This window comes from Phoxinus phoxinus, assembly GCF_949152265.1.
Source record: "Phoxinus phoxinus genome assembly, chromosome: 10".
Classification (NCBI taxonomy): Eukaryota; Metazoa; Chordata; class Actinopteri; order Cypriniformes; family Leuciscidae; genus Phoxinus; species Phoxinus phoxinus.
In genome coordinates this window covers 30,377,030-30,402,844 of record NC_136885.1, presented here as the reverse complement: position 1 = coordinate 30,402,844, position 25,815 = coordinate 30,377,030, and the positions used below count along the sequence as shown (strand labels likewise).

Below are 25,815 nucleotides of genomic sequence, written 5' to 3'. Positions count from 1 at the left end.
TCTATCCCCTAAACCTCACACTCTCTGCATTTTTAGATTTTCAAAAAACAAATTTTTAGATTTCCAGCTCTTTTCCTCATGGGGACCAAACAAATGTAGGATACTGTAAACAAATATGGAATATAGAAATATAAGAATAGAAAAATATAAGAAAATCGACATTATATATATAAACAAATAAAGAATTATATATATATATAAATTGTAGCCTATTTTGTAAATATATTTTTTTTCTTATACAGGAAACTTGCTAGTTGGATTTTTTTTTTATTTCCCTGTGTGTGACATAAATGATTTGGTATGATCCATTCCTCCCCCTTTCTCAGTGGTTCGGTCTGTATTTAGAAGGTCGGATTACTCCGCGAGAGTGTCTCATCCTGCGCACAGATGCACGTGTGACTGGCCGCGTAAACTCATCTCAAACATCCGAGCACGAGAACCTGGGTCATGGAGACAGCTTCAGTTTAAAGAGTGAGTCTCATCATTTTCTCTTCTCTGTCTCTTGCATGTTCAGGGAAAGACACTGCATCACCTGCATGATGTGACATGGAAAGTCTTTGAACACCTGGATGATATGAGAGTCCATGCTTGCTGATATTTATATATAAAGTGGCAAGACATGCATTTATAGAGACTGATGGGTGTTGTGAGTTTTACATGATGTTCAGAGTCGCTGTCTAATGTTTGGGATTGTGTTGTATCTTCTTATAAGTTTTACTAGTGTTGCAACTCCGTGTCAAATGACATGCAAACAATTTAATTTTACTTAGAAATGTAAATTTAGTAAAAGTAAAAAATTAATAGTAATAAGTAAATAAAAATGCCTTTACTTTTCAGAGTTGGTAAATTAAGGCTAGCTAGCTTTTTTTCTCTTTAATTAGGCTACTTTAATAATGTATTTTTTAACTGATAAATAAATATGAATCTATGATGTTATTACTGTTTTTAGCTATTCATCCAATCTCCTTTTTTCCATTTTGTAAAGGTATTCTCCTTTAAAGGTATGTTAGCTGTGACAATCATTTCCCTGTGTATATTCTTGCTCTTGCTGTGCTGTTTTGAATGATTCTTCTCTTGATTTATGCTACAAAACAATTAAGATTTTTCTCACAGAAACAGAATATCTTCATAAGCAAATAAAAAACAAAAATAAGACTGTATTCACTTCAAATATGAATGTCTTCGTTCTAGGAATGATTTTCCCTGAGAGCGGCTCTGTGATCCGAGATGAGCACTGACTCAACCCTTGTTGAGAACAGAATTGCTCTCTTTTTTTTTATATGGACTCATAAAACCTCTTTAATCATTAAAAATGATGTTCAAAAGTACAAATATTTCAAAATGACTTTAAACACCATCGTAATGCTCACTTCTTTGCTGAATGTTCTGCCTGCTGAGTTTTGGATAGAAATATTTTTTATATTAAATATGAGAAATGTTTTTTTTTATTCAGTTTAAGGAACTTGTATGTAATTCACCTCATACTCTAGGGGGAGCTCTCTATCATAGATTTGCTTCCAGAAAACTTTTTGAGTTTCTGAGAGAATCAAAAAGCAGCCTGAGACCTTGAATCTGTTTTTTGTGTGTCATCATAGACCAAATATTGAACAAGCTGTCCTGAGTGTGGAGTTTTAATGTGTCTGATATGTATACAACATTGAATTATTTAAAGTGCAGAGAAAACTCTGAAATAGAAAATGCATTTTGCTCTGAAGCTGTACTTGAAGAAAAAAAAAATCTTAAAATTTGGAATAAATCTTTTCTGTACAGACTCGTATAAAGATGCTCAATTAGCTATTCATGCACTGTGTCCTATAGCGTTGCGTTATGAAATGAAACCCATTGTTCACATGATTGTTGAGAGCACTCTTTACACATAGGCCTAGTAAAATCAATGTAAAGTGTATCCTGTGAATATTAAGCGGTATGGTTTAATATTCTTTGACATACGAGTTCAGATTAAATATTCAGAGAAGCGCAAGCCCACCAGAGGATTTGATTTTATCTACAATGAATTTATACTTCGCTTTATTCCTCCAATCCTGCTACAGAACATAGACACCCTGACAGTCATTTTTCAGAAAATATATTTCACTCTTAATAAGAGGCCTTGGAGTAGAACAGCAATCAAAGATGCTCTTTTTATAGCAAAATGTAGAGGTATAAATCTTGACAACTGTTTCCTTTACTCGTGACACTACAATGACAGCTGCTGCTACAATGGATCAAGGCATTTCCTCCACTGTCTGGAAGATCCATTTTTGAGATTTCCTAGAAAACACTGTGTCCCTTCTTTATTTGACCGAAGACGTTTGTCCGATTTAGCTATAGACCACTTTGATTTTATGTTCTCCCACAATATTAGGAATGCATGTGCATGCATATTACTAGGATATTGGTTGTTTATTAGTAGGCTACTTGTATAGCACATATCAATGCCTTATTTTGCATGACCGTATTCTGTACCCTTAATCCTACGAACTACCTTACTAACTATTAATTAGGAATTTGAGGATTTTTTGTAAGGTTTTTAGAGACATTACTTTTTATTACAATTTAAAACAACAATTTTCTATTAATTTTTTTAAAAAATGAAATTTACACATGATCGTTCAGAAAGTATTCTAATATTGCTGATTTGATGCTCAAGAAACATTTCATTATCAATGTTGAAAAACAGCTATGCTGCTTATCTAGCTTACTGCTAGTCTCATATAGCCAACAAACTAACACATAGAATAACATAACTTTCAACACACTCAAGTGCAGTTTAGTGTGATAGTGTAGACCAAGTGAAACAGCGCTGCGTCACCTCACAAGCTTAATTCGTCTAATAAACTGACACCCATAATTACACACACTATTTCTGCACTTATGGGTAGTTCGGTAGAATGAAATGTCCTTATTCCTTTATATCCGCGGGACTCGCGTGTGGCGCTGATATCTGTCTCTCATTAGCAATCGCGCCCTGCTTCATACCACAGTCATGTCAAAACATCAATGTATTATTCACTCACCCATAAACATTATTAGATCCATCTAATAATAATAAAGCTTGACGACAAGTTCCATAATTCCGCAGGAAATTTTGCATCATCAAGATACGCCTTTGTTATTTTAAGAGGTCAGCGACCCCTATCGGCGAAAAAAATTTACATATTGTATTTCTTTCTTTTTAAAAAATCGTACATACCCCAAACTTAAAACAAATCCACATGCTTTAGTTCTGGTTTCAGATGCTCAAAGCTTAAAAAGCTTGAAATTCATATTCATTTGTGATAAATGTCATGTCCTTGCACACCATTTATTTTCTATTTCTCTAATTGCACAGTAGACCTTTTCACATCTCTTAGTGAAATTAAAATTCAGCTCTATTCTCTCTGAATGACTGGACATGACAGCTTGTCTCTCTCAGATTCATTCACAATGAGGGTTTCACTTCCGTTTTGACAAATCAGAAATTAACAAAACTTAAATAAATAATGCATGCATTCATACATGCATACATAAAAAGAACAGATTTTTAATTATAATTATGGCTGTGTTCCAACAAGAAAATGTTCTCTCTCTCCGCCCTCTCGGATACATTGGCTCCGTCCGAAAGCTTAAAAATGCTGCCTTGTGAGGATGGATTGCAAGGTATGAAGCATCAAGGCACGTCCGAATCCAATGTTAGCTTCACTTCCTGTCTCCTGAGAAACCTTCATCTTACCGATTTTTGAAGGCAGCATAGATGTATCCTTCACTGCCTTTGATATCCCACAATCCTGTGCGTTCCATTATGTGACCGTTGAGCTAAGAAACAAAGATGGCGTCTTAAAGTTGGTGGTCAGTTTGTGTGTTAAAATGTAAGTTTTTGACCAATGTTTTCCACTTCTAGTGTGAAATTACTACTGTAGTTATTAAATATTTGCTTAGTTTACCAAAGCTCTCTCTATTTTGCTGTAGATCATTAAATCATTTCCTCAGAAGTCTGTGCGAAATCAGCTGCTTAACTTTTCGGATGCAACTCTTATTTCAAAGAGCTTGCTGCAATGCAATGCAAAATCGTTCTTATGAAAGATGCGTACAACGCTAGCTTTTACAATTTGGCTAAAATAAAGTATCATAATCACGCTACCTACCTTTTGGAACCGACTTAAAATGCCGCCTGCATACAGTCAGCTCACTAGGTTTTGGAACAGAATCAATGTGTTTGTGTTGCTTTTGTTTTGAATGCTGCAACAACAGTTTTTTTTTCTATGTCTGAGGAATTATAGTCAGCTCATGCTCTTGCGTAACAGTGTAGCCTAAATCCTAAATCCAAAGAAGCCGGTCGGAGTCCTCCAGGTGCTTAGAGCTTTTCAGTCTATTGTGATATATCATAGAGCCACACTTCATTTACGAATTAATAGTGCGCTTACGCAAACTAGTCAATGATTTATGGGGAAGACGGAAAAAGCTGATGTATCAAGACTTTAAAGATGGTTGTTGTGTGGGACTGCATACAAATGTATTAGGTACATGTATGCTTATTTTCAACGAGGGTAAAATTTCTAAGCCCTAATATCACTATCAGTTTGTGAGTGATAGCACTGCTAATGCAGTAAACATTTGTGTTGTCACTGTCACTCTTTCTAAAACCTAAAGCAATAAGACATCATGACAGACAGCATCAGACAGCATGCATTGTAATTATTAGTTATTGAGCATGATGTGAAGCCTTACCGGTGTTTAAATCAAACATATGGCATTGAAGTGGCATGTCGCTTTTATGTATCATCTGCAACAATATTCAATAAATAAATGTATTAATAATTTTAATAAAATACTTTGACATCAAGTAATATAGTTCACTAGTCTGTAATGATGTTTTAAAATGGATTTTGTTTTATAAGAGTGGCCTTGGGAAATGAGAGGCTCTCTTGAATACTAAGAGTACTCTGGTCATTAGCTTATAATTTGAACAGCTATTAACACACAGTTTTCACATTGCATAATATTTAATAGTTATGCTGATCAGTTAATGCTGCTAGGGGTCCAGTGAAAGCTTTGAATCCACATTGTAAACAGAAGTGAAGTGCCGGCTGTAGATTACAGGGGGATTTGCTCTTTTAAGCCCCAGTAACACATGACTGACCCCTACAGCCTGGGCTGTCATGTGTTACTCGTATGTTGCATGCTTTACATGTAAAACAGTCCCCATCATGACAGCATTTGAGAGATGAGTGACTAATTTTGACCTGTTTCCTGCCCCGTTCTAGAGGCATTTAGCAAAACTCAACGAGTTAAAGGAACACTCCACTTTTTTTGGAAATAGGCTCATTTTCCAACTCCCCTGGAGTTAAACAGTTGAGTTTTACCGTTTTCGAATACATTCAGTTGATCTCCGGGTCTGGTGGTAGCACTTTTAGCATAGCTTAGCATAGATCATTGAATCTGATTAGACCGTTAGCATCTCTCTCAAAAAAAGACCAAATAGTTTCGATATTTTTCCTGTTAATGACTCTTCTGTAGTTACATCGTGTACTAAGACCGACAGAAAATGAAAAGTTGTGATTTTCTAGGCCAATATGACTAGGAACTATACTCTCATTCCTGCGTAATAATCAAGGAACTGATTATTATCATACCTAGAATGTGCGTGTGAAGTTTCAGCTCAAAATAATTTTTTTATAGCTTATCAAAGTTGCCTGTTTTTGGGTGTGAGGGAAACAGTTTTTTTTTTCTTTTTGCGTGTCCCTTTAAATGCAAATGAGCTGCGGCGCCCCACCCCCGTTCAGACGACGGCAGATACTTTACACGAGCTACGGATACAGGAACAACATAACAGCCTAATTTCTCTCAGGCAAAATGTCAATAATGCCCGGTAGCGAGTGCAGCCTTACAGAGAGACTCAGGATGAAACGTTTACTGTTAGACTGTACATGGAGGTTTCTAAATGGTTAGTGGATACATTTATGTAGCTAGTTGTTGTGATGTGGAGTTATGTTGATTCATCGACTAGCCTGTTCCGTCATGTTAATCTATAAACTGGTGTATAGGTGCTTGTGTGTGAACTGTAGGATGCCCACAGAGCCAGAAAATATATGCTGCATGGAGATACGAGATAGCAGGTCTCAATAAATACTGCAATATTCCATAAAAACCAAGAATTGTCCATTTTGATTCTATGGTGAGTTTAAATGTGTAAAATAATATGCCGTAATGGTGCATAAATGGCACACTTCCCCTTTAAATACGCATTATAGCCAGCTCTTGATAGTCATTGTGATAAACATGACAAACAACTGGCAAATTCCACATGCACATGATAGATACCAAAGCGGGAATGAAATGCTCTTATAGGACTGAATCGGTGCTCTGTTGCACTGAAATGCGTCCAGCTCTCGAGATTAAATTTACCTTGGAACAAAGTCATTTTAAAGCACTGCCTCCTGAGGCATTTGTCTCTGTCAACATAATATAATTTTGTGTAATGACTCAGCAGTATAAATCCAGAGTTGGACTGACAGAGTCCCACCTTGCCAGGAGCTCAAACAATCGGGTCTGTGTTCGGCATGTAAATTGTAGGGAATGTAGCTGAAGCACATATCACATTTCTGCAAGGTTAAAGCACGGTTTATGTTATATGGATCTGATCATATATTTACTGGAGGTGATATTACGAAAAGTTGTGGATCAATCCCAAATGCACTGCAGTTCAAGAGGCTTTAATATTCTATTTTCAGCATCCGTGGCATGAGATTGATCAACACAGACAAAAAATTGGACTCATCCATCAGTTTGGGAAATGCATTTACAGTGATGCATTAAACAACGTAAGCCTAGCAGGTGCTTTTGCAGCTTAGTGAATAAAAATGTAACATTTGTAACCATCACACACTGTATTAAATGAGATTAAGCGATCGGGTGAATGTACATTTGAATGGGAAGATGCTTTCTGGTACCAAAATGTGTTTTTCCTAAAAAGTCACCTTTCAAATTTAATACAGAATATATTCCTCAAATGCAGAATTATTGCCTGTGATGATCCGTCACACAGACTGTAAATAACCTGGAATATTCCAGGAAAACAACAACGAAACTGCATCATGGGAAATCCCACAGGTCTGTCTCGTCAGTTTAATAATGAATTAAAACAAGTGTGTCTGGGTGGCAGGGTCTTGTAATGAATATTCTGAGCAGATCTCAATCCCAGCGTGTCTCCGATATCACGACCCACACAACTTTCACTTCAACTCTTCATTTACTGAATAATCATGCGGACGTGCAACTGATTTAAAGAATCGAGTATTTGCATTCTGACCTCATAAACTGAAAAATAATAATGTGATTTTACAACGTCGTCTTTTTCTGTGATGTCGACCTTAGATTTTTTGTATAAACTACAAGACTGAAGCTAGTTACACTTTCAAGGTTTTAATGTTTTCTTGAAAAATCAAACTGCTGCCCACGTCTCCCTAACCATTGTTTTGTCCATATTTTTTCAGCTTTTTATCATGTTATGTGTAAATTCTTAAAAGCTTTTCTTTTAAGTTGTTGGTTTACATATCAAGAATACATTTTAGCGTAGCTATATGCATAGAACAAGTTTCTATATGCTATATGCGAGAACAAGTTTGGGCATCAAAAGTTCAGTTGGGGTGGAGAATTATCTCTAGTCCAGGGGTTCCCAATCCTGCTCTTGGTGGGTCACTGTCCTGCAAAGTTTAGCTCCAACCTCAATTAAACACCTGAACCAGCTAATCAAGGTCTTACTACGCATACAAAAATTTCTAGGCAGGTGTGTTGAGGCAAGGTGGAGCTAAACTCTGCAGGACAGTGACCCTCCAGGACCAAGTTTGGACACCCCTGCTCTGTGTTAGTTATATAAAGTACACACCAACATGGCACAAAACAATTAACAAAATTTTAAGTCACCATTAGATCAAAGTTGACTTCTTATATTTTTGGAATATTGCAGTATTCGTTATTACCGGTAATAATTTATGCATGCACTTTTTTGTTGTTGTTGTTGTTCATGCTCTGTCTTGTTTACTGCCGTGGGGGCGGGACAACCTGTCACTCATATGAGATCACAGCTATAGCAAACCAAAACCATCCAATCAAACAAAATCAAGTCTCACCCTACTTTTTTTTTTTTTTTCGTTCTTTTTTTCCCCTTGTTCGAGAAGCCATTTTGCTTAGATATACATCACAATAGGGAAGTTCCGTTTCAATGTATGCAACGGTCATAGGCCAGTAAGAACTGTGCGTGTAAACCTCACTCCCCTGATCTCAAGAGGCGCTCCATTGTAAACAATTTAGAAGTCTTGTCGCTTGACAGACACATTCATTTCACTTGATTCCTATCGTTTATTATGCGACTTGTGTGCAGCAGTTGTTAATACCCACATGGATATTGTTCTGGATATTGAGGTTGCTCTGTCAAACAGTTGCTCAGGAGATACTGTATCTCTGAACTCTCAGTTGTGTTTCAATTAGATATCAACTTTGACAGATGATTCTCCTAAAAATAAGACTGTTGTTGATGGTGAGAATAAGAGTGGATTGTGTAGCAGCAGATAGTATTGAAAGATACTTTTGAGTTCATGCTGAGAACTGACTTTTGATTGCAATATCTTAGAAGATTTCTTCATTTAATTTCTATTGCAAAATCGATATATAATTTTTTTCTAATGGGTATGTAATTATCACTTAAATTCACATGCTTGAATCTTTGTCAACACGCATTTGCATGTTAAAAAAACTAAATTGCTCCAAAAAGGACCAAAATGAGACGACAAACTGACATTAACAGATTTAGTGTAATTTCTGTACATCCATGCGAAAGGAAAATTAAATTAATTATTGATCTCTTAGATCTGAAAAATTATCATAATTTAATGAAAAAAATGTAAATAAAAAAATATTCCTTTTTCATTTTTCGTATTGTGTTGCTTTTGCAGGGCAGAGTGGCACCAAACACCAAACAGAATTACAAAATTATTGACAAGTTTCATTCATTGGTCCAAACTGCCAAACAAACTGATACTGTAGTTCCGTCCCGATCTCACACCATTGGTTGACCAGAGTTTTGTTCAGCACTCAATGATGTTAAGAGTAAAAAAATACACACTTCAACTTAACATAGACATATAGATTATACTGTACGCTGTTAAATGTCAAACAAAACATAATTTTTAAGCATCGCCATTATTTAGTGCAAGGCATTTTCTGGCAAAAATATCAGGTCATGAATAAAGACTCTTGTATGATGTCATTAGGGGATGAACAGATGAACACACTCCAAATGTTTGTAGAACCAGCAGTGTTTATGAAGGTCTTTATTTGTTAATATGCATGAGCAAATGGTCCCCCTGTGCTTGGATTTATTGATTTAGATGGCAGACAGTGAAAACAGTGACCTGTGATGAGAACTGAACCTCTGGATTGAATGTTAACACAGCTCTTAGAATCAACACTGGGGCTGTTTACACGTCTGCAGCAATTGCGAGGGGAATTTCCATAATTACGCCATGTTTTCTGCAGGCTTCATTTGACCCCTGTTTGTCCCTCGAGATGCTGTTAAAGAGATTCTGTAAGAATCAGGAATGACGAGAATCCGAATCAGGGTGACGTGAGCGCGGTGGAGGATGAGTCACCACCACTGATCTACATTTATATCACCTCGCTGAAGCCACACAGTGATTAAGACCAGAGAACGCCAAACCAACATGGAGGATTTGTTTGTTTTTGTGCGGGTGAATGTAGGAACACAATGATGAGTCAGGATTTGCTTTGTAATATACTACATATTTGTTCCATTTAAACGTGTGTTTTAGGATGGCAAACAGCTCTAATAAAAGAGTACCATGGTTTTAGACAGACAGACAGAGGACCTGTAAATACCATGGTGGGCTGTATTGCCAAAATCTTGAAATTAATGAATTACTTAATTACACAATAGTTATTGTTTCAAAAACTACTATATAACTATCATTTCATGACATGAGGAATCAGATTTTCTGTGATATTTTTTAGATAATAGTTTAAACTGCAACTCTAAACTTCCTCCCCAGTCTTAAACTTCCTTTGTAGTGCAGATGAATGACCAAGTATGTGTGCAAAGTTAATCGACAGCAATTTCCCAAAAGCATTCGAATCTGCTCAAAGTTCACTCCGGATTTTCCTGCATTTCAGTCTCTCCTGTTCACTGTTCGCTCCATTGCATAGTTTCTGTTTGGTTAAACCGTAATGTTCTTTAAAAAAATATATATATATACACAAACATTTACAAGTTTTGGGGGCTGTACCATTTTTGAAAGAAATTAATGCTTTAATTCAGCTAGGATGCATTAAATTGATCAAAAGTGACCGTAAAGACATTTATAATCGAACAAAATATTTCTATTACAAATAAATGCTGATCTTTTTTAATGTTCTATTTATCGAAGATTCCTAAACAAAATGTATCACGGTTTCCACACAACTTTTTAAGCAGCACAACTGCTTTTAACATTAATAATAAGAAATGTTTCTTGAGCAGCAAATTGGCTTATTAATGATTTCTGAAGGATCGTTTGACACTGAGGACTGGAGTAATTATGCTGAAAATCCCTTTTTGCCATCAATAACATTTTAAAAATATTAAACTAGAAAAGTTTTTTTAAGTTGTAATACTATTTTACAATATTTTTTGTTTACTGTATTTTTTTTATCAAATACAGTAAATGCAGCCTTGGTGAGCATAAGAGACTTCTTTTTAAAAACATCACATCAAATATTTTTACACTTAATACGGAGGACCACAATTGACCGTTTGCAAAGACCCGCCCCCTTTGGTTACTGTTGCTATGTCCGACAAGCTGCACCGCTCTCACGACAAGCAGAGAGGAGACTGACAACGTGCTGACAGACAGGACAGACCAGGTTACTTTTGATATTAAACAAAGTCTCACCTTTCAAATTTGGTAATTTTTTTTTAAAGAAATTTAAACAATAAATACCATTTTATGGCTCTTTAATCTGTCTGACAGATCGCTGTTAAAGCCTCAGTTAAAGCTGCTCGTGACCCGATCATCTCTTCCTTCTAGTTAATTTATAGCATCAAAGAAACATGAATGTTGTTTTAACCGCGGAAAAGCGTCCGTACACTGTTTTTCAAGTTAAAAAAAACTCTCCTGACTGCTTTGTCGAACAAAATGGCGGATGACAAAGTATGATTTGTCAGATTGCCTGTCAATCAACTCCCTGCGAAGGGTCAATTCCCAATGGGAAGCAGTGTTTAAAAAAAGACAAGCCATCCAAGTGCCAGCAAGCGTCTGCCCAGTGGCCGTCTCATCCATATGTTAATTTTCTAGTACAGAACAAGAAGAAAAACAATAAGCCATCCTTCATTTTGTTTGTTGATGTTGTCAAGAACTCTTGTGTTGCTTTGTGTGTCAGTTTGTATAAGAACAGAGGGACTTTTGGGTGTGATGTTTAAGGTCAGGGAGGAGAGTAATCGTGTAATTCATGCACCTATAGTCTGTGATTAGTTGTGTAAACTGGAACCTTTACAAATCAGAAGTTGTTTGCCCTGAGTATTTGTAGTGTTCACTGCGCCTTATATTTCAATGTCAACAGTGTTTAGTTTCCTCAACAAGCTTGCCGCTGCCCTTTGAAACCACACACACAGTCCGTGCCACTTTATTTTGGAGCGATAAAAGGCTTTTGATGAAATCACTCTAAATCTGTAGAACGCTTAGACCAGAGGGATGACTCACAACTGAGAAGAGGAAATACAATAAAATGAAATAACCTTCTGAACATGCCATGTTTCCCTCAGCACAGACCTCTGCTTCCGTTGCTGTTGTGTGCTCTGGGTTTATGACATGAAACGCTGAAAACGGAGATGTTTTTTAAAATACATTCTGCAGGTACCACAGCTTTCACGAATACATTTCTTCTGTCTTAAACATGCCCTGTCTGTTTTTTTCACATCTCCTCCCACAAGTGTCTCAGATGTGTTAGGTTAAAAATAGACTTGATTAAACCGGCAAGTGAAGATCAGAGTGTGAAAGTCGGAGTGGAATACCGAACAGGAGAAAATCCCATGATTCACTGCTATTCATCAGTGACATTTCTTTGTGTATCCCAGCACTCCACAACACACGGATCTTAAAATAGACCGTTTTGTGTGACTTGTGTTGATTTATTCCTTCTAATGTTGAAGTCCAAAGCACCTACACAACTGCACACACATAAAAAAGGTACCTTTTTATTTTGACCCTTTATTTTTATAACTATTACATTTAAAGGCATGGTAGGCAATATATCGACAAAGTAGTCGATTGTCGAGTTCACGCGCATAGGTTTAGTTACTATGATCACGCGCGTGAACTCGACAATCGACTACTTTGGACTTCCACCGAAAACAGGAACTAAATACAGGTAATTGCGCTGGCTGATATAACATCATTTTTATTCATATCTTTCACATCTACTGCAGTCAGATTCACTCGTGTTCACTCTTAAGGAATCACTCAACATGGCTGGGCACTTGTAATGACACATCAAATATGTTAAGAGGATAAAAGCAGGTTTAAAACTTGCCCCATTCAAGTCAATAGGGTGCCAATTTTAAAAATAGGATAACACAGTGTAGGCAACACCGATTTTTGTCGTTGTTCTCTGTATTGACAGCACTCCAAATTTACTAAAAATTGAGCTCAATGTTAAAATTGACCGGAGTTCTCCTTTAAACTACCTCATGGTTTAAAGCATGACCATAAACAACTTAAAGAGCACTGACCTGTACCACCTGACAGCTGCAGATTCATTTCGGCATTGATAGTGTTACAGAGTCGTTTGCCTTGTATCCTGTTTGGTGTGTAAATCTATTTAACTAATAATTCAGCTATGATCTGCACTCAAAATTCTAAATCATTTTAGTAACTTATTTAGTGTGTTAAATCATCTAAATCGCAAAACATCTCCTAACAAGGCCACATATTAAGGTCTGGGTGGATTAGATGCTAAGCAATCAGTTCTCCTAATCAATGTGTTGGATGCTGGAGAAATGTCCAGGAATAAAGATCTGAGTGACTTTTGACAAGTGCCAAATTGTAATGGCAAGGCGACTGGGTCAGAGAATCTCTGAAACGGCAAGGCTTACATACTAATAAATTTATGAACCATTTAAAAAAAACATTTCTGCTGGTTTTTCGTATATTATGGTCCAATTTTAAGGTATAAATTCATTTCTGTTGGTTTTTGCATTTTACCGTTGCTGAATTGGTCTCTGTTAGTCTGTCTTCGTGAAGTCTCTGAGATGATTTTCAGGTCATCTTTAGAAACATACTGGTATGAAATGTCATGACTCATGACCTTAAGAGGACTGTACATTTAAAGCTTTCTGGAAGGAGAATGTGCACTTGCTCTCATAACTCATGAAAACTTGCTTCGAGTCGAGGAGTTGGAGATGAGCAGGTCCCCAGAAGCCAAAGAGCAAATTCATGTACTTTTTCTCTGTCTGCTCCCAGAACATTAACGTCTGCACTTACCAACTCTTCCAAGTGAATATTTCTTACGGTAGGTTTATTTTTGTAAAGGCACATATATACCTTGAAGTCTACAAAAAAGGTGAACTGAACTCTTCCACCATTGGCCAGAAAGATCTTTGAACACGTTGACGTCACGCCATGTAATGCCTTATTTAGTTTTTTGTGAATGTCTTCCTCATTTTCTCTTTCTTTCTCTGTCACAGCCACAAATGTGTTTTTTTAAAAGCTGTTTTTATCATGCTGAAGCAGAGCAGTCACTCCCTCTCATTATGACACATTTCCATGTTTAAGGTCCTACGCATATTAAAGATGACCTTTACCGTCAGACCCGTAACCTTTGTGTTAAAGAGCACCTATAGCCTGCAGGCGACATCACTTATACTCCCGGCCCGGGTAGCATCTTTTCAGGTGTATAGATTAAAATATTCTGCTTTTCCTATGCTCTGTAGATGTACAAGCCACTTTTATCCACAGAAATCAATATGAAAACCTTTTAAAATGAAAGTTTGGAACTTTTTTTTCCTAGAGATGATGGAAAACATTTTTCAAAAGTTATAGACTTTAGCTTCCTTTTCCATTATACGAAGGTCAAATGTTTCAATGCATGGGTTGAGGTGTTTATTAAATACGCATACGATCTGAAATCTATCCAGCTCCCATACTACTCTCCATTGGAAATGAATGACTTCTGGTCTGCCATTTGTCAGAGATTGAAAGGTGATTTCGGGTAATGTTTAGAATAACATGGCATACTCAAACTTTTTCTGTTGTATATAATGTGTCCCACAATGCACTGCTCTCAAATTGACCTTTCATTTCCAGTGTACCGAAGAACAAGAAGTAATATCAGTGGTTGAATTCAGAATAGTGGACTATATGTCTGTGATATAAATATATGGCAGAAGTAGAAAAACTAATATACTCTTCTCTTCTGCCAGCATCACTAGAATTAAACCTGCTATATCATCATGTGACAATGTGGCATACTACTTTTCTAATATTTATATTTGCATACTGTTTAAACAATTAGGCAGTATACAGTATATACTGCAGTGCACAGTATTCTGCTAGTATTCCATCTGTAACGGCTTTCGGTGTTGACAACACTCTTAATTTATCCCAATTAACAGATGAAGATGACTGCAAACAGTTTTTTCTGTCTTTAGATCGAGTACAGCTTACACTCGCCAAACATTTATCCAGTGGGATAATGAATTATTCATCAGCTTGGAGAAGCTATATAAACTAAACCTTTAATGAGAGCATTTGAGATCATTGAACTCAACTTACTTCAATCAGACATTAATCAACCAGTTTGTACTTTATCCTTATCCTATTTTTCTGTTGCAAGGTGAAAAAATGATCCTACGCACACTTTTTCTTTTTTAGCAGATGTAAAGCTTGTAACTGTGTTTGAGTTTGTCCTGAATATGGTTTGGGGGTTTTGGGGGATATAATCGGTGTTGTTTTATGGCTCAGGTCACCTTCACAATTCTGCTCTTAATAAACTTTCTGTCTCTGGTTGCTTTTCTCAGGTTTGTCCCAGAAGGAAACCTCTGAGTCAGAGACATCGTCCTGCCAACATGTTCAGCACCAAAAGGTCAGAGCGACACAGTGGTTTGTTTTTGTGATCTTTTATAAAAATGTACAGTGAAATTTACTTTGAGGGCTAGACTTTATTCACATAATTTAATCATTCATGACCTCTTAGGGACAAGATAAATCACTCGCAGGTTAATGAAAATGCACTTGAGATTGTTACATTTTTGTTCTGGTTCCACTGGTAGGGTTTACCCATACATTTGTCACCATTTCTTTGTTTTCCCCCACCATTTTGATAGATTTTGTGACGCTATATGCCTTTGTACTAAAATATATTGTAGGATTCAAAACTTCCGGTCTAGTCTGAGGTTATCCTTCATTGAATTTAACCAGTAAAACGTCTTAATCTTAACATGACTTTTTTTCCCTGTCTGAACGATATACTAAACACATTGTATACTCAGATTTTACCATTGCAATTTCTTTCATTCAGGCTGTATATTCCCTCTGAAATGCATTTCCATTGTAGCTGTGTTTTCAGAGTGGCGAAAGCCAGGTTTGACTCATACTCAATATGAATACACCTCTTGGTTCATCACACACACACACACACACACACACAAACACAAACACACACACACACACAAAAACACAAACACAAACACACACACACTGAGTTTGACGCCACAAACTAACTTGATTGGTAGCTCATGGAAGTAAAGAAACTAATTGGGAAACACAAAATTGACAAAATCTGTGTTGAGAGCCTGTGATCTCAGGAAATCACAAAATGCTAAATCCCCCCGTGCCTGTCACAGTATAGATTTACTTACTAATTAACACTGATCGTGCTTCTCATAAGAGCAATTTTAACCTAATATATTTCTTATGAGATTTGACATTCTAGATGTGATGGTGACGTTTTTGTTGGTCAGCCCTGTAACCCATTCTGGCTGACTGATGACTTTTGGCAGCATTAATCCAAGAGAAAGAGCAAAGAAAGATCCATATAAACATATTTTGGGTACTTATTGTGCATGCATTTTAAAGGGAAAATCTATCTTTTACCTAGACATTTCCTTTGATACATATAGTGGAAGCGTGCTGCCATTTTCTGGTCAGAATGTTTTCACATTCCCATTGCTTTATATTCCAATAGCCAATAGTAGGTTTGTTGTTGAAATTTGCATAAATGTAATTTGCAAAAAGGTGACTGTTGAAGCATGAAGCATGCATGGTTGAATTGTTCGCAATAAGATCAACAACATGCAATTAGAAAATAGATAGGGTGAGTTTTCATTTCATGGCAACTTTAAATAGGAGAAAATGTCCATTTTTAACAGCTCACAAGTTTTAGCTTGTAACTAAATGGTGCTTGTTTGGTTTTCACTGCTTATTTTCTTTCCGCCTCCTTCGACAGGGTAAAGTTGCATAAATTATTTTCCATCGCATTCTTTGTTCTTTTGGTATTTCCATCCAGCATTTTTTATGCAGTATGTATCCCATAATATTCATTAAAAGAATATGTTGATGGAAACCTGGCTAATGACCCTAATCCTGAAATGACAATGCTTTCTGACACTATTAAGGGTATAGCGCATGAGCACATTGTTTTGAACCAATCTACATCCAGTATAGAGCTATTTTTATTGTTTGGGTTTGGGTTCTCATCAGAAATGTAATGGCTCATGTTTACATGCGCTTGTTAAACTGTAACGGGAACACGGCTAAATTGAATCCTTCATCGCTGGGATTGTTTATTAAATGCATTACAGTTGGAGCAACTCATTAAAAATGTTGCCCTGCCATCAGTCTTCTCATGAAACGCGAGCTGTAGTTTTCTTTGATGTTGCAGTAATGCGTATGTGCTCTGGGCGGCAGATAAGGCTTCCTCTAATTAGACTTACCAATGTTTGCGTTTCAAAATGGGCTCGGGCAGTAAAAGCTAAACCCTTCCACCGATGCCCCGGGCACTGGACTCATTACACAGTCGTCACATTACAGTCACTGGAATCATCTTGACCTCCCGTAGCTACAGTGTCACTTAAAATCCAGCAAATATACAGCTGACCTTGGGTAATGGAAAGAAGGATCACTCTTCAGGTCTGTTTTGAGACAAATCACATTATGGCTTAATTTAGTTTTGCATCTGTGTGATTCCTGCGCACAGAATGAAGTGGACTCCTATGAGCCTCCTTCTTAGATGCAGAGACTGAGCTGTCACATATAAGGTTTTAATTGCTGTCGGTGAGAACTCTCTTGATATTAAAGCATCAATGAGTTGGACTCATGAGCTACAGCGAATGGTGTGATGTTGTCTAAATGTCATTCAGCCTGACTATACGACATCATAAGAATGGAAATGGATGGTAGTGTCACCGAGAGCCCGTTACTCGTGGAGAGAAAACTTTGGATATGATTGTTAAAGGATTAGTTCACTTTTAAAATGAAAATTCTGTCATTTACTCACCCTTAAGTTGTTTCAAACCTGTATGAATTTCTTTCCTCTGCTGAGCACAAAGGAAGATATTTAGAAGAATGTCAGTAACCAGACAGTTTTTGGTTCCCAATGACTTCCATAGTATATATTTTTTCCTACTATTGAAGTCAATGGGAACCAAAAACTGTCTGGTTACTGACATTCTTCTAAATATCTTCCTTTGTGTTCAGCAGAGGAAATAAATTCATACAGGTTTGAAACAACTTAAGGGCGAGTATATGATGACAGAATTTTCACTTTAAAAGTGAACTAATCCTTTAACTGACAGAAAGATGTCAGCTGGAGACTTGCTCTATCATTTACTTTGGTTGTGTGAGGTAAACGGAGACGTATGCATATTGGACTGAATTAAAGTCTCGGAAACACACATTTATATTGTAATGATGATATAACTGTATCATTTTGTGTTTGTTTCTGTTTAGTCTGTGTCATCCTCATTCAGTTTATCTGTTGTTAATCAATTAGCTCCCTCATTAGTTCTGGCATTTATACATTTTGGTTCAATCCTTTGTCTTGCCTCATCTACGTTTTAAATGTGGTTGTGTAATAAGTTGGATTTATTATTAAAAACTGTTTGCTTGAGCTATTCCTGTTATGCACTTTATTAAGCACAGCCACCTGCGACAATTATATTATTTTGGATATTGGATAACATGCAAATTTTCCCTATATTTATATTTGCATTAATTTTGCCATCTAATACACAGTTAATCTTTAAAAAGACTAATTTAATAACAGTGTTAAATGTAATATTTAATCCTTAAAATTAATATTATGAATATTATTGTTATATATTACAATATGATATATCTGTGACTGTTTTTTGTTTCTGTTTTCATGAACATTCAGTTTGTTTTCATCAAACAAAACCGAGTTTGTGTGACCGTAACAGGGGGAATGCAAAAACGAAGGAGAGCTTGATCCAAACGGAGTGAATTTTATAAACGGAATTAACAAAACAAAGCAAACACCAAGAACATTACATCTATGGACAAGACTCGAAAAGGAACACAAGAAACACTGGGGTTTAAATACACAAGAGGTAATAATAGGCAAACAAGACACACCTGAATAATCACAGAACTAATACAGAGGAAGAACTACAAAGGACTACAAAACATGGCGCAGAACAGGAAATAATATAAAAGTCTGGATCATGACAACGTGTAGCATTTAAACAATTTTGCTTTAGTTAAGTTTAAATCTTAACATAACAACAAAAAAATCAGCTTACCGGTATCACCCAGACTTTTAATATCAGTCCATTCCTAAACTTTACCTTTTGAATATCTTCTTCAATTCTTATGTATTGCTTCTGCTCCTTCCAGACCTGCCGCTGTTGTCAAAAGCAAAATTGATTTAAGACAAATCACAGATGTGACGTTGACCGCAGCAATCAACACCACGCTGTTCCCATGTGTAATGTGGCCCAAATCAAACTCCCTAACCTTGCCAAAGAGGGCGCTGACTTCAACGGCCCACACTTGATAAGTTGCATATGCAGAAGACGTTCTTCTTTTGGAGAACATAAGCCATAAAGTGATATTCAGTCCTCATCAAAGGCACAGTGATCTAATCAAGGCAGAATGACCTACAGTTATGCACAGATATCCTGACTGACATTGGGAATGCTTTGGAATTCTGAGATGAAATCGCAGAGATGTGTGGAGAGCTCAACCGATTACTGTTTGATCCCCTGCAGTTCCCTTTCCTGAGGGGTATTTTGATTCCGCAAGGGAAGGTTCATTAGCATAAAGGGGAGGGGTCTGTGAGTGTTTTACAGGAGGCACGTGCAATCATCGAGAGCTGATTTTGGACTTGTGCTCTCAGGGTCCATAATTCACACTCTGCAAGAGACACATGCAAGTAAAAATTGCCTTAGACAAGTAAATAAAATAAAGGCCTATAACTTTATTTGGAATTGCCGCATTAGATTGTTTTAAGTTGAATTGTGAGAACTGTAGTCTACCCCTGTGGTGTGTGTCCGGTGATATTTGCAGTCTGATCAAATCCATAATAACAAAGATTGGCAGGTTTTAGTCCATTTTAATAAGTATTATAGAACAAAAAAACAATATACGCACTAATGCATAAATTAGAGGAAAATGAGTCAAATTCTATTTTAATTTGATTTGACTGTCAGCTGCGTTCTCTTTCCCGGAAATGAATAATATGCACAGAATCAGAGATGACAGAGACATCAGACATGATGGCCAACGATGGATGTTTTTGTCTTGTTTATCTAAGCAGCCTAACATGAACGTACATCCTTCAGCTCTTGATATTATGAGACTGACGACACCACTGGCAGCTGAACGTGTTTGTCTGATCTGTTTGTTGTTTAAGATGTTTACTTCTGTCGTGTGTGTTCAGGGTGTCTTCTCAACATAGGGTCCTTGCTGACGCACATCGAGTCATCTATCAGCTGTTTCTAGTTGCTGTGGCGATGGATACATACGGTTGTTTCTTCAACTATGAATGAAAAAAACTTCTTAACACACTTTTATACTCTTACTAGTTTATTTAAATTGTCTACTAACAGTGTCCAACAGTGTATATATGACAAAAGTCATTTTTGAAAATGAGCATTTTCACTACAATGTCTATTCTACCACATCTCAAATTATGCGTTTGCTTTTAATAGCATTCTTTAGTGGCAATAACAGTAATGGAATCTTTTGTCTTGCGATTTCAGCCAGCATGTTATATATGCTAAATTTTCATTAAAGGTAGGGTAAGCTATTTTTTTTATAAACACTTCTTGTTATACTGGTTGAAACTATCTTCGCATCCTGATAGCAATCGATAATAGAATTGGTCTAAATATAAAACATGTACACATATCTTCTGTAGAAGTTTTAGGACCAAAACATTTCCGTCCAATCATTACATTCGGTCCGAATGCAACGATAGGATGTCCTACCTGCCTGTCAATATATGTATTTCCATACCTCTGTCTGCGCACACCCTGCTCACACAGACGTCACACTTTTTGCCTAATTTAACAAGTTTAGCTTGATTGCAAATGACGCACAATGAAAATATTGAGTGCACAAGGGATATTTACCTTGATTTTTGTTTCATCTTCACAAATCATGCATATCAAATCAAGCACGCTCTTCACTGACACACTAGAGTAATTTTTGCATTACCTTTCGTGCACAAACTTTTAATAAAACTGTTGTTTGTGATGGAAAAGAAGCCCGAACTGAAAATAAGAATCTTTTGTGTAAAAAATGACTACCGTTTTCATCCAATAAATGGTTTATGATTTCAAACTCTTTATTAAGTACTTGACTGTTTTTTGTGGTGTTGTTATTATCATTCAGATTTTTTCATAGTTTCTATCAGTAGTAGCAGAAGTGCTTTGCTGTTTCATACTATGAAAAGGTTAACTGGCAACCACGAGCATTTACATCTTTAGGGCTGAGCTGTGGATTTTTAAACACTATAGAATGAACGCAGCTCCCGCTGCAATTCCCTGACCTATATTAAAATCTCTTAGACCACAGTAAATTTATTTAAAGCTCTGGAGACATTAGACGAGGGAGGGATGCTATAATTTCAAAGTCATAATGGGTTGAGCAGAAATAGAGAAATTCTGATTGGCTGGTTTATTTGTAAAGTGGCTACTTATGAAAATGCATTTTTATATACATTTTTCAGAGTGACTCATTTCCACTCGTGGCATGAACACGGTCCCAAAAGTTAGACTTAATTATTCCTCTTAAGATGCATTCTTTTCTCCAACTTTCAAGGCAGGATAGCATCTGTATTCTTGCATGGATTGCAACAAATCCTGTGAATTACATTAATTATTAATATAATCGATACAATACTGAAAAATATTGTTTATAAATAGATTGGTCTAGAGTTTTGCTCAATATTTGTGAGTGCTGTGTGTTTTTATGCTGGTGTAAATATTGTGCTGTTATCTTATTACAAGATGTTAATGCCCAGCACTATTAAAATTAATTGTGAGTCAAGTGTGTGTGCTTCGCATGAGCAGCGCTGTTTGATGTGATTTCGGTTATGATGCCCATGTAAGCAGTAGACAGCAAGGCAGCCCACTAAGTTTTGTACCAAGCGGTTTAGTTGACTGAAGAAAACTCTTTATATGGTGAATTGAATTCATTTAGGAGGACCGTTTTAAATGGCCATTTGCGTTATACCATCTCCATTTATCAACATGCTGTTCACAGTCTATTAATGACTCCAGCTTCCCTCCATCTCTGTTTCAGTGCTGGGATACGGTCGTTTTACTCCATAGCAAATACTGAAGCGATTTTTATGCCCCAGTATATGAAGCTCCATTTTTATGGGATTATTTTTTTAGGCTGCGACTTTAACTTCAAAGAGACTCTGATCATTGCCGGAGGTTATTCCACTATTTTCCATTGGAATATTTGTCAAAATATTCCCTTTCTGACTGTAATTTGTAACTCGCATTCCATATATCTCTGTGTTAATGTTTGGGTATTTTATTGCAATATTTGATTCATGTTTTTAATACACCGTTGTCACTAAGTCTTGATTTCATGTATGCAGCTTGTTTCAGATTGACCTCATGTGATTGTCAAATCTGAGAAATTTAGATGGCATTCCAAGGTACTTTAAGGAATACCACAATATTACCATGGCCAAAAACATAGTAGCCTAAGTGCACAATTTTTTTTTTACAGCAAATTTTTTTATTTAGTTTTAATCCTAGTCTTTTGACTAAAATGGGATAAGATACATTTTTAAGTCATCTGAATTGTTTTAGTTGATTAAATATCATAAGATTTTAGTCGACTAAAATTTAATGGATTTAGTTAAATTGTAAAAAACAAATAGTTAAATAAAAAAATATTTCTCTAAAATGTCAACTCTCTTCATATAGGGTATCTAGAGAAAGCTTCTGTTAACTTAATATGTATGAGATGAGGTTTGAACATGCAATACAGACAGATTTAACTGCTGTGACATATAACATGTCTTTATCTTAAAATGAAATACAACCACTTCTCAAAGAAACAAGAACATGGTCATCTTTTTAATTAATGATATATGCATTCTTTATAACAACTTGAATACAACATTTTTTGTTTGTATATTACAACATTCTTCATTCTTTTAAGCAGACATATTTATTTGTATAAATTAATTAACCCTTTTGAAAGCTGTTAATATTATTAAGTCAAGAACTTTGAGTGATTTTTCTCTTTTTCTTTTGTTGTTTGATTACATAAATGATGGACAGCAGCAGCAGGTTTATTAGGCTACTGTCACTTTAATGCTGAATGTATGTTTACTTAAGACATAATCAACTGTTTGAGTGAATACTCGTCAAAATTGAAAATTTGACATCTTATATGTGTCTGTTCAAGTGCGAAAAGACGTGAAAGAGAGCTCAGTTCAGATTTATCCATATGGCTGGTCTCCTCTTTCTCCCACAAGTTTACATTTTTGAATGTTTTAGGAGACATGCAGCAAATGTATGGCAACTTATATCCGGCCAGGTAGATCAGCACATTACAATTCAAATGTGCACATTAACCAGACAGGACATCATTCTGACTGGATCTCTTCCCAAATCGCCCCTCCCTTACATTTTCGTCTTGTTTTTATTCAATGACGAACATGTCAGTAGATCTTTCTCATAGTTTTTGTCTTCAAAATGGGTTTTTGTTTAGTGGTCTCATTTTCATAGTGAAAATTATTCGTCAACAAAATGAAAACTCCTTCTCTGTATATAGTAGGCTAGTTATGTAACTTAGTAACTGTTTTACAAAAAAAATTAAACATTACTGAACTTACTTAAGCTGGACTGTGACGCTATTTTCTTCATGGAAACAAACTTGGTTGCATTATTATCCTGTTATCTCTGTAAAGCTGCTTTGAAACAATCTGTATTGTAAAAAGCGCTATATAACTAAAGGTGACTTGACTATCTTTTAGATCGAATCAAATACGATCCTTTTGTTGTCTCGGACAGGATTTTTTAACACAATTATCTCATCCTTCAGCTTTTTATTGATGTTTTGCAAGGACAGAATGTTGTAGTTGATTTCTGGCAGCTGATTGGACAGTATGGCAGTGGGTGTAGTGGCAGGCGGTGCTACTAAGCTGCCATGATCATGCACTGAGCATTGAAATGAGTTGCCAAGGAGCCCTGCGTCCTCACATTAACACTTCATATGAGCCGATTTATTGTCTAATTTAATTTCCTACTCTAACCAGCAGGTCATTTATTCTGTCTTTATTTGCTTACCCTCATGTTGTTCCTTCGCTGTTTTTTTTTCGTTATGTGGAAGCACTATCTTCCAAGGGTGAGTAAATAATGACAAAATATTTATTTCTGAGTGAACTATTCCTATAATAAGAAAGAGTTGTGCCGTTTTTTTGTGTGTATGTATTTTTAGCCACAGTTTCAGCAGAATACATCTCTCATGTGAGGCGTATTAATATTTTATATATATTTTTTCGTCAGACATGTCTGGCCTTTTTGAAATGTGTCTCTTCAGAGCTTGCGTCAGCAGTTTTTTCCCCCCTTTTATACTTTCAGTATCAAATCATGTCAGATTTTACACTAGACCCTTGATTAGAAGTCTTTAAATGACCCAACCCTGCCACAGGCCTGAACTCCCACTGCATTTCTCTCACACAAACATTTGCTGACGAGGAAAGAATGTGACGATGGAATGTTCTGCCGCTGTCACTTCACTTCTGAGCAAGGCAGTGAATCCTCCACTGCGCATTTATTTGAATAAGTGACGTGATTTGTGTTTTGCGGCTCTCTGATGCAGCCGTTTGTCTGAGGACAGACAAAAATTTTATTAGAACCTAGTAATATATATACCTTGAAAATAAAGTGGAAAAAATTAAAATATACATTTAAAAAAATACTTTTTAACATAAAAATTAAATATATTAATATGGTCTTGTTAATAAAAACCTCATATGTATGTGTGTGTGTGTATGTGTGTATGTATATATATATATATATATATATATATATATATATATATATATATATATATATATATATATATATATATATATATATATATATATATATATATATATATACAACATAAATTATATATATAAAATATATAGCCTAACACTTTTACTCTTTGCGGAGCATTATAGGATTGCATTATTTGCAACGGATACACACATGCTGTCTTATACGAATTTGTCCATAAGTCAAGTCATCTTCATTTATATAGCGCTTTTAACAATGTAGATTGTTTCAAAGTGGCGTTACAGTGATAAACGGATAATTTAAGGTAACAGAGATTTGTTTTGGCTTTATAGCGGTTCTTGAATAAAGATATTTTCCAGCTAAAGTTAGTTTTAATTGATTCACTTCCGTCACAACGATCATTAGTTATTAAATTAGAGAACGCTAAAATGACACCGTTTTCTCTACACAGACTTTAAATGTGAACCTGTAAGAAACGCTGCACTGTAAAAAAACATTTTCATGATTTGTTATCAGAACTTTTTATCTTTTGTCAAATCAACTTTGATAATTAATGGGGTTCAGATAAAATCCTATTTAGAGTTTCTATTCATTAAACCAATGAATGCATTTGAATATATGTGCACAGGTTTGTAATTCCCTACAAACCAAGCCTTAACAAACTACTTGTCTGGCCTTAACATTTTTTTTATACCGAATTTTATCACTTTGGGGTAGATACGCGAAACCGAAATTATCCCGACAACGCTTTAACTGTAGAGTGGTAAAGGGATCCTTCACAGGGGAGAGACTAGTTGGCACTTCAGCACTGTGTTGCCCTTGGGTCCAGGTGAAGGTCCTTCGTCAGATCTGGATACGGCCGCTCATAAGAAGGTATATTAGAAAGTATCATACCCTTTTGGAACAAAGTTCACATCGTGAGAGGCTGAGCGCACCTACAATATAATGCTTGGCACTAATGTCTACATACATGGTTTTGGAACAGAGCATCTGATGCGTGGGAAAAGGGATGTGGAGGTCAGGGACTGTGATTCCCGACTTGCCTTTTTTGCAGATGCTTCTTCAAAGCAGCTTAAAGCACTTTAAATGAGTCTCGACCCATTTGACCCCGGAGAGTCATGACCGATATTACTCAGAGAGTCTATCGTCGTCAGTTTGGGGAATAAAGTTAGTTGTAGAGCATGATAGCATTAGTGATGTTCTTAGTGCTACTATATATAACTACAGGAATCCTTTCACAAAATCCTATCTCTCGTTGAAATGTTACTCGCCGTCTCACATGTAATAGAGGGTGT

The 25,815-nt window shown here is 36.1% G+C and overlaps 1 protein-coding gene across 2 annotated transcripts in view; it reads left to right on the top strand.

Annotated features, from left to right (window-relative positions):
* Positions 1-362: 362 nt before the first annotated feature.
* The window catches only part of oxr1a (oxidation resistance 1a), a 144,964-nt gene continuing 119,511 nt past the window's right edge, over positions 363-25,815 (top strand). For both annotated transcript variants that reach the window (XM_079626937.1, XM_079626933.1), the window contains exons 1-2: positions 363-471; positions 15,044-15,108. In XM_079626937.1, coding sequence (XP_079483063.1) covers positions 15,092-15,108 — 17 coding nt within the window. In that variant the 5' untranslated portion in view covers positions 363-471; positions 15,044-15,091. The remainder of the gene's footprint in view (positions 472-15,043; positions 15,109-25,815) is intronic.